Genomic DNA, 10,806 nt, shown 5'->3' with positions numbered 1-10,806 from the left:
CTCCCAGGCCGCCGAGACTGATTGGTAGTTAAAGGCCGGCAAAGGCAGGAAGATAATTTCTTAAAGCCACAGCTCTATCTAAATAGATACAGTAAATACTGTATATACATAGCTATATTAAGGCAAAAGGTAAATAGAAAACCTTTATAGCTATACACACAGTACACATAATATGTACACACACACACACACACACACACACACACACACAGAGTATGTGCATATATGTGCCAAAACAAGAAGAAAATAAAATTTAAAATAAAATAAAAGTAAGGTTACCAGCTGACATTAACAGTGATAATTTCCCATCAGTTAGTGGGGGGGGGGGATTTAAGTTACTTGAAAGAACACTGTAAACAACTGAAAACATTGGCAGGCTTTTAAAAACACTTGCAATGAAGCGAGAATTATGATAAAAATTGAGATTTAAGAAAATATGGGAAATATGATACGATGCAGTTTGAAAAGAATATCTGGGGAAACTATGGATGGGGTGGAGGGAAGTTTGGGGATTCTGAGAATCCTATTTGTAAAATTATTATGATTTGTGTATGATGATAAATGTTAAAAGTTAATGATTTTTTTAAAAAAAATCCCATCAGTTAGGGTTGCCAAAAATCCAGAACAAGCTGCTGCCTTCCTGAAATTCCCCTTGGATGTCCCTTCCACCCTTAAAATCCTGGTAATGTATGGATGTATGGCAGCCCTACCATCCATCCCAGTTTAAACATATAGGTAGGCAATCCATGTGTCCAAATAGCTATCTAAATGAGATTGACAATGGCAAGCCATGCATTCAAATGTATAAAGGGCGCTGAGATATTGAGACCACTGAGTAGATGATGATAGGGTTTTTTTTTTTTTGTCCTTCCAGCATTCTGGTATATCTCAGCCACCACCGCAGGGTTCCCCTCCCCCAAAGTTCTTATTCAGGCAATGCCTTTATTAGGCCAACCAAAAGGTCCATAAGATAGCAAGTTTTTGAGTTCTCCAAAACTCTACAGAAACTCCCAGAGAGTTCATCCAGCTCAACCACCAGCCTATGCAAGAAAATCAACAGCTCTAGCATGCCTCAAAAGTGGGCAACTATTCCCTGCTTAAAAACCTCTTAAGGACGCAGTGTTACCTTCCAAGATATTCTCGTCCACTGTTGAACAGCTCATACGATCCCATTCATAGTGTAGAACCATTGAAATTAATCAACACACCTAATTTAGGTCCATTCATTTAAACGGATCTTCCTCTGAGTGGAACTTAGGCTATCTGGGAACCAGGTGCAGCAGGGTTCTTGCTGGGTCATCACATCACATGCGATGAAGCGGTAGCTACCACAGCCACATCTCCAATACCTTGAGTTCATTAACTCCCTCTACATGTGAGCGGCGTGTTGATGTTGCTTTCAGTAGTCCCTGATTTGTACTGAAGGAGTTTCCAGGGACACGTGGGGCTGATTTAAGTTTTCTTACCTGTATGTGTTTTCCTCTCCTGTTCTGGGTGGAACACACATTGGATATAGTGCAGAGACAGTATCTTTCTGATACTGGCATAATATAAATACAGGATTTATCTGGCCGTTACTTATCAAAAAGGTGACCTAGTTGACTGTGTAAAAAGCCATAAAAACATTCCCCATGCAGTTTTCATATCAAGACATGCATTCGCAGAATATAACCAAGATTGTGACTAGATTGGAGCTAATAAAAGTGGGACCAGGGTTGAAAAACTGTCAACCTGTCATCTCCACAATATAATCAAAGGCTATTTTTTTTATTTACAGCCTGCTTTAACTTTGTGTTTGAAGCACTAGGAAATGGCTCACAATAAAGGTCTACAAATGGAGCATTTGCTCCTAAAAGTGGATCATGGTGTAAGAGACAGACAAGAGATTTTATCCTTCATGAGTATAATAATAATAATAATAATAATAATAATAATAATAATAATAACAACTTTATTGTCAATGTACAACCTGTGTACAATGAAATTAACCAAGCCTCCCACACCACACCAACCCCGAAAGTCAGTTGCACTATATTATTTTCTGTTCAGCAGCCTAACAGCCCATAGATAGACACTGTTTTTTAGCCTGTTGGTATGACTGATTATACTTCTATATTTCCTGCCCGAGGATAGAAGATTAAAGAGGTGCTGGCCGGGGTGTGAATTGTCCCTGAGAATTTTTCTCGCTCTCCTAAGGCAACAATCCCTTGCTATGTCATCTAGCGGGCTCAGGGGACAGCCCATGATATCATGTGCTGTGTTCACCACCCTCTGTAAAGACTTTCTGTCTGTGGCTGTCAAGCTAACGTACCACACCGTGATACGATATGTGAGAACACTTTCTATTGTGGACCGGTAGAAGGAGGTCATCCATTGTTCTTTAACATCGTTCTTTTGCAAGACCCTGAGAAAATGGAGTCTCTCTTGGGCCTTCCTGAGCTATATTGTTTTTCCAAGTGAGGTCTTCACTAAGAAAAAGCTGCTTCTGGCTTTATCTTACTTTTGTAATTTAAATGCTTTAGGAATAACACCACTGGATATAAAGGAAAACGGGCAAGAACATCATCACTTTTTTTTTAAAAAAAACCTCTTATGCTTATAGAAAAAGCATTTTAATCACTTACAGTTAGAGAGAGAGAGCAGAAAATAAATAGATGAGTGGGGTGGGGGGATTGTTTGCAGTTTAACGCCAAGCCTGGAAATTCTAGGCACTGAGAGACTAATGAACAGAGACTTGCTTTGGGCCCCACTACAAAATTAGATGGTGCCCCAGTTCTTAAGAGTAGAAAATAGTAATCTGTGGAATGCATAACTTCATACCCCAATGAGGAATGGGAGGTGCAAAGAAAATGTACAGATAACAGCTAGGTTTCAAACTTTTATTTGCAGGATAGACAAGCTACCTGACATCTGTGTGTGGAAAACAATAAATAAAATAAATATTAAATAATAAGGAAAAAAACCAACTTTTTGCAAAACACACAAGTGTAGGGAACACACAGAAATAAAAAATCCAACGCTGACCAGTTACCTATCAATGCAACCGGCAACATCAAGTCACTTATATTAGCTAAGGTTAGCAAAGGGTTCAGCTGTGGGCTTGGATACGCATGTCATGCCTTTGGGGCAATTAAGTACATGATTCACAAAGCAAACCTCTCTGCTAACACCACCCTCCCCCCACTCCAGTACAGGTACCTGAGCCCAGGCAAACATCCATGCGGTCCTGGGTGTGGGATACTGCACAATCCACAGGCCATGCAACTGCTTGCAGCGCTTCCCCATTCGTGGCCCAGGGGTTTTTGGTTTTGTAGATTGCAAACTGGAAAAAGGTGGCATCACATCCTCATCCAATTCATGGCTTCTTATACCTCAATCAAAGCCCTACATTCTTCTACACTTCAAGTCTCTGCTAGTAAAATATAAATATCTCAAGCTAGAGGTGAATAGCCTCTCTAGCACACGCATGAACACACTCAAAACAAGATTGCAAAGTCCTAGTTTGGAATGAACAGCAAAATAGGAGGTCTATTTCCTGTCCAGCCTTTTGGCATTTCATAAGTACTAAATGAGACAGGACCTTTGAGCTGAGTCTAGACTCTTCTTATTAAACAGTTCCTAAAGGGGACCGCTAAGAACTTTAAATTGGCTTGTAAACTATCTGCTATGCGGTTAAATTTCCAAAGTCATACCAGGGAAAGCAAGACGCTTCAGGGATACTGAATCCTCGTTGTATCCTATCAGAAGAACACCTACTTCACTCTCCTCACCCCACAAAACCTTGCAGCGGGACTGCAGAAAAGTCGCAACCTTAGGCCTATTTCATTAAAATAACCTGCACCAAAATCAATGAAGCTTACAAGGATATTGTGGAGGACTGGGGTGACATTTTTTCATCTGGCAGGGCCATGTAGTGGTCACAAGCCTTAACCTTTCTGCGTTATAAAGCACACTACTAAGGCTGATCTACACAACTCGTGACCCACCAAGCTGACTACAAGCAACCGGGACCTGCCTGGGACTACAAAAATAAGGTGGCAGAGTGGGGAAGTTTTTAAGCATGTGCCAGGTTGGTGGGCTGTGTTTGGCTTGGAAGGTCACAGGCTGCACAGGTCTCTAACTAAGGCAATCGACAAGGACCCCAGCAAAAAGGGATGCATGGGATGCACTCATTCCTTGGAATGGAAATTCACTTGCTGCCGACATAAACTGATTCAATATATACAACAATCAACATTCCACAATAACATCAGTTTCTGTCTTCAGGGAGAGCTACCGTGTAGGAATGGCAACTTATCAAAGCAAGGAAAATGCCATACAACTTAGCATCCTTTGGACAGCAATGGAGGCACCCGGCTAGATAACTAGCTGCAAGATGGCCACCTTAAAGGCAGCTTTGTCTACTTCAGAACCTCAAGGCATCAGGAGGAAACAATCATGTCAAAATAAAAATATTTGTGTGGGCGGGGGGATGAGACAATTATATATTTGCTCATCAGGATGGAGCAGCCAGTCTGGGATTTCCAACACCAGCATTGAGAGCTACATGGCAGATAGATCCATATATTTTGGGTTAAATGTGGATAGCTTTCCTAAAGGATACAACTTATTACAAATTATGAGCTGCAAGGCCAAAGCCTCTACAGTGATGGCTACAACCAAACCCTGCATTTTGCCTTATCTCAAGATGTTGAACAGTGAGGGATTTTGTAATTGTAAATTATCTTTGTAAATTATCTTTCAATTATATATTAAAAACGCCACGCAATTAACCCCAGCTTTCCTAACAGCGATGAAAGTGTTTGTCTACAGTTGCAAGCTTCCTGTGGTCTCATTGAATGCTACAGGAATCTTCTCTGTATCTTACTGAAGTTCCACTGTATCTTTCCAATTCATCTCCTTTTCCAACACCACTTCCTTTTTATTACAGACACCTATTAGAAAGAAATATATCCTCAGGCCAACACAGAAGGGAAAAGGGCCAACTCTGGCTTACGCTTCAAGTTCAATTACAGGGGGAAAGCCTCTCTGATTAGCCTCATCTCAAAAAAGATATTGTAGAGCTGGAACAGGGGCAGAAAAGGACTGTTGCTTGGGTTTTGTTTTTTTTTTTAGTTTGGGGAGCAGGGAATTGAGTAAGGGGAAACATGAAAGAGGTTTGTAAAATTATGCATGGTGCAGAAGAGATTCTGGACAAACTGAAGGGAAGTACTTCTGGACACAATGAATAATACATTTATGGCATTCAAGATGATGGCCACTGGTTTAGATAGTTTTATAAGGGGATTAGACAAATTCATGCAGGATAAGGCAATCAACAACTACCCATGATGGCTATATGAAAGCTAAGGGAGGAATTCAACATTGCACTTAGGTGATTACTCCATCAAGGCAAGAATTTTGGGTTGCCTTGTGGAATAATCCCTCCTTTTCTCCCTCCGCATGCTGTTCCAGGGGTTCTCCCAATTCCCCCAAAACTAATTTCAGAGGGTGCAAAGCGGCAGGCCTTGCACAGGGCTTCCCTTGATAGGACTCATTAGCTGAATCCCGCTCTCCATGTTCAGATGCCATGTGTCTCCTGAGCAAAAAGGTTAAGGTGAAATATCCCTGGATAGTTAAGTCCAGTCAAAGGCGACTATGGGGTTATGGCGCTCATCTCACTTTCTGGCGTTTGTCCACAGACAGCTTTCTGGGTCATGTGGCCAGCAGGACTAAACTGCTTCTGGCACATTGGAACGCCATGACGGAAACCAGAGCACACGGAAACGCCGTTTACCCTCCCGCTGCAGCGGTACCTATTTATCTACTTGCACTGGGCATGCTTTCGAACTGCTAAGTTGGCAGGAGCTGGGACAGAGCAATAAGAGCTCACCCCGTTGTGGGGATTCAAACCGCTGACCTTCAGATTGGCAAGCCCAAGAGGCTCATTGGTTTAGACCACAGCGCCACTCACGTCTCTACTGTCTCTTGAGCAGCAACAATGGAAAAGGACCATCAGTTTCATGTCCTGCTTTTCAGAGGAATCTGATTGGCCCCTGTGGAAAGCAGGCTGCTGGTACACAGGGGCCTTTAGTTTGATCCAACAGGAATCTTCTTACGTTCATGATTGTATATATCCATCTGCAAGAAGGAACATGATGTGAGTATGCTGTTGGCCCAAAGCAGATTCTAAATGGAGTGGTCCATGTCTGGGGCTGGGAGAGAACTCCTTCCAAACAGACTCACAGAGGGGGAAAACCCAACTGAGCACACAAATCAAGTTACTGAAATGAAAAACTCAACAAACACAGCACACCAGCTGCTATTGCACACTTGAACACTTCCCTCCCCCCGATAATCAACACAATAAATATTTCAGAACCATGTCCTTATTCAGAACCAAGTCTGACCCTGAGAAAAATTCTCCATGATGAGCATTAGAAATCATCCGGAATGACTCCAGCACCTTCAACCCCTGCATCTTCCTTAACATACAGCTGCTCAAGACCCCCTTACATAACGTTTACCTATTATTATGTACTTATGATGACCTGTGCCTGTGAGTGCGAGGAGCGACAGCTCTGCCCCATAGAGAACCACCTAGAATGAGAAGAGACACTTTCTGAGATCAGTTTTGCTGCTTTACGAGGAGATCTTGTGACAGCAGGTGGGAAGGGGCCAGGAACAGAGCTGCAAACCCAGCTCAAGGAGAAGAACTGCATTCCAGCGGGGGGAAATGGCTCAGGATGAAGAAGAGCAACAAACTTGGAGGCTGACTGACTGCACATGCCATGGGGAAGGCTCGCTCAGAGACCTAGAACCAAATCCAGACATTAAAAAAAAGATGCAGGTGAGAACTGCACCCTAACAACCCAGCCACGGTCATTTCTCCTGCCTCACCAGTTCTCTTTCACAGTGCATTCCAGACCATACCTCCCTATCCAGTCTCTTGTTTTCTCCAGTCTAGGCTGGAGCGCAGCTAGCAATCTCTGCTGAGATATGCGGGGATGGGGGGAAAGTGGGAGAAAGAGGGCTGAAAATGGCTAGTGCAAAAAAGTTTCGTCCAAGTCCACGAAAAGGCATCTCCAAGCACTACAGCTCCACATGTACGTTGCTGTAGGATTTGTCCACAGTCCACTCGCTTTGGTCCTCGTCCGCACTGTTTGTATATCGAGCCATCTCCTCTTGGAACTGGAACTGTCGCCTCTTGTTGGGATCAACGTTGATCCAGTTGTTGGCAATCCACTTGGTTCCTTCAGTGACCAAGCAGCCTCCGTGCAAAGAATATTCATCTAGGTCGCCAACCCAGCCTGCAAGGAAATAAGAACCCATGAACCACTCCTGAGAGAAGCCAGGTATCACACGACAACAGCTCAACCCCCGGGATTCCTCCAATTATTGACCCTTGGCTGGCAAATCGGCATGAAGAAGAAGAAGAAGAAGAAGAAGAAGAAGAGGAGAAGAGTTTGGATTTGATATCCCGCTTTATCACTACCCGAAGGAGTCTCAAAGTGGCTAACATTCTCCTTTCCCTTCCTCCCCCACAACAAACACTCTGTGAGGTGAGTGAGGCTGAGAGACTTCAGAGAAGTGTGACTTGCCCAAGGTCACCCAGCAGCTGCAGGTGGAGGAGCAGGGAAGCGAACCCGGTTCACCAGATTACGAGTCTACTGCTCTTAACCACTACACCCCACTGGGCAATGCAGCTCAGACATCCTGGCAGACGATTGCCACGAGAGGACAGATTACCTTCTCCATCTGACAGGTAATTGTACCAGAAAACAGCAGTGCCTTGCAGGGGTTTTACACGTAGGTTTCCCTTATCACAGTGTTTACGAGTGTCACGTAGGTCAATATCATTCTGGATGAGAGACTGGAAGGGAAAAAGGGAAATAATCCTTATTGTGCTGCATGCCAGGAACTCAACAAATCAACCACAAATAAATAAATCAAGGCACAGGACCTCCTATACTAGCATTACATATGTTCCCATTTACATAGAACAGTTCCATATTTTTTCAAGCCGTCTTGATTCTAAGGGGAGGTGGGATTAAAAAAACAAACAAACCTCAGAAATGAAACAAACCATATGGTACATTTTATAGCTATAGGATGTTTGCATACTTCACCTGTCATGCTCAAGTACATATATTTTGAAGTATGTTCCACTGAAATTAACGGGGAGGTGTGCATTGCAGGTGAAATAAGAAATAAAGCATCTGGCCTTAAAAAGTGTGTGTGTGTGTGTGTGTGTGTGTGTGTGTGTGTGTGTATTTCACAGTGCTAAGACACAGTGCTTGGTGGTGTTCAGCAGTTGAAGCGCTACTTCAGTGCTCTCATGTTTGCATGGTATAGTAAGGGAGCATTCACCTCAACTTCTAGAGAATAAAAAAGGGGTGGGAATCTTTTAGGAGTTCAGAAAATAACATGGACTGGTGGGGAGGAGGGTGGAGCAAGGATTTGATTTGCACATCCAAAATCTGTAGCACAAAATAGCCAGTACATTCATGCAACCATATGCCATATAATAAGCTGCATTTTTTCTAGAAACAAAATGTTGTTAACGGAACGCTGAGAGGAAGGGATTTCCTTGTAACGGGGTGTTATCTTGAATAAAACCATCTGGATCCCCACCCACCTACAACATATTAGTACAGCACAATGATTTGTGCCATGAACTGACACACCTGGAGGCATCCTTGGACTTCCCCTATCAGACTAAACACTTCCAATAATCTTGAACTAACTAAAAAGGTGCCCTATATCTAATAGCAGAGCTTTCCAAACTGTTCATGTTAGTGACACACTTTTCAGACATGCATCATTTCACAACACAGTAATTCAGTTTTACATCATTTTGCGACACAGTAATTCAGTTTTAATAGCAAACCGGAGGTTAAACTAACCCCTTTCCAGCCCTGGAATGAGCGTGGGGAGCGTTTATGCGACATGCCTACACACTGCAGCCGACACACTAACGTGTCACGACACACAGTTTGGAAAGCTCTGATCTTTATCTATGGGCAATGCTAAAAATATACCATAAAACCATTAAAACAGCAGCAAAAGTGCAACAAGCATTGTAGTATCAAAAAGACAGGATCCAATTTAACAAACAGGGGAACCCGGGAGTGGGGAAACATCTTTAAAAGATGTCTGAAGCAGTTAACTGCTGATGTTTCCTATATGGTATCAGGGAGAGCATTGAAAAAACAGGGGCAACAGCAGAAGATGCCATGCATGCATCTGTAACACAGTCACTAGCAAAAGGTCTGCAGATTCCCGTACTTTTCCATGTATAAGAGTAGGTTTTTTTCTTTAAAAATGATGCTAAAAAGTGGGGGTCGTCTTATACATGGGTAGTGCATAGGGTGGATGTTTGATTGGTTGCTGCCGCGGCTGTCAGTGACTATTGGGCGTGTTATTGGTTGCTGTATCAAGGGCTGGTGTTGATTGGCTGACGCTGCGGCAATTGGGCAATCCCCCCCCAAAAAGCTCAACAACTCTGAGCCATCTTAAATTTGAGTCCCACAAAATAGGGGGCGTTTTTTTACATGGGGGTGTATTATACATGGAAAGGTACGGTTTCTCAGCCATCTACCAGGTGTTCATGTTTAACACAAGTACTCAAAGAAAACATAGTTTTCCAAGAATCATAGAATCATAGAGTTGGAAGAGACCACAAGGGCCATCGAGTCCAACCCCCTGCCAAGCAGGAAACACCATCAGAGCACTCCTGACATATGGTTGTCAAGCCTCTGCTTAAAGACCTCCAGAGAAGGAGACTCCACCACACTCCTTGGCAGCAAATTCCACTGTCAAACAGCTCTTACTGTCAGGAAGTTCTTCCTAATGTTTAGGTGGAATCTTCTTTCTTGTAGTTTGGATCCATTGCTCCGTGTCCGCTTCTCTGGAGCAGCAGAAAACAACCTTTCTCCCTCCTCTATGTGACATCCTTTTATATATTTGAACATGGCTATCATATCACCCCTTAACCTCCTCTTCTCCAGGCTAAACATGCCCAGCTAAACATGCCCAGGCCACAAAGAAGGACAGAACCTTACCAGCTCTTCATAGGTCCTATTGTCAGCTATCGGAAAAGTGGTCTCTCCTCCTCCGGTCACGTTATTTAGGTAGAACAGAACTGTCACGTAGCTGTGAAAGGCAGGGGCCATTAGCACAGGTTAGGCTTCAAAGTTATTGAAATTGCTTAGCCCTCCCCTTCAGGTTTGCAATGCAACAGTAAAATACTATGCACATCTACTTGGAATTTACAATTTTATGCCCATCTACTCACAAATTAATCCCCCATTTTTGTGACCTAGGCTGCAATCCTATATGAATTCAGTGGGACTGACATCCCATAATTCCTACATCAGTTTCTCGGGCCAACTCACAGGTCAGAAAGTAAAAACATGCTCTGTTCTGTGCCCCCACCCTGAGCAAATGTATACAACAAACAGCAAAGCAAAACAAACCTCAGGTTTAGAGCAGAACCATGGTTATGGTTATAGCTATAGACTCAAATAATAACGTCACACGCAGAGTAGGACTCAGAGAAATTTTGCCCCTGCCTATTGCCAACAGTCTTCAGGTGCATAAAAAGCCTCCACATAGAGAAGCATGATGTTCTGGAGGAATATTTGACTGAGCATTCGTCTTCATTAACTTATAACTGGAAAGCACACATGCAAGCTTTGTTCTTTGACCTCTCCATGGTTAAGGGAGGCCAGCTGATTTGCACTTGAATGTTTATGTCCCTAATAACATGATGGAGTCTCTGTTTCAGAACAAAACATGGAGTAACAGGGAAAGAACAGATTACAG

At 43.1% G+C, this 10,806-nt stretch overlaps 1 protein-coding gene across 2 annotated transcripts in view; it reads right to left on the bottom strand.

Moving 5' to 3' along the window:
- Positions 1 to 2,865: 2,865 nt before the first annotated feature.
- The window catches only part of P4HTM (prolyl 4-hydroxylase, transmembrane), a 31,134-nt gene continuing 23,193 nt past the window's right edge, over positions 2,866 to 10,806 (bottom strand). Inside the window, exons 7-10 of one of the 2 annotated variants that reach the window (XR_014523038.1) lie at positions 10,044 to 10,134; positions 7,729 to 7,852; positions 6,521 to 7,289; positions 2,866 to 6,120 (exon numbers count right to left, since the gene is read on the bottom strand). Coding sequence is in view for 1 of the 2 variants with exons in the window: in XM_083492202.1 (XP_083348328.1) it covers positions 7,072 to 7,289; positions 7,729 to 7,852; positions 10,044 to 10,134 (433 nt within the window). In the remaining variant the exon portion in view is untranslated. Of the gene's footprint in view, positions 7,290 to 7,728; positions 7,853 to 10,043; positions 10,135 to 10,806 lie in introns of both variants that reach the window. The other variant, XM_083492202.1, reaches the window with a different exon arrangement.

Source organism: Podarcis liolepis (assembly GCF_965112155.1).
Source record: "Podarcis liolepis genome assembly, chromosome: 2".
Classification (NCBI taxonomy): domain Eukaryota; kingdom Metazoa; phylum Chordata; class Lepidosauria; order Squamata; family Lacertidae; genus Podarcis; species Podarcis liolepis.
Note: the sequence above shows the minus strand (reverse complement) of the source record. Positions and strands in the feature narration are given on the sequence as shown.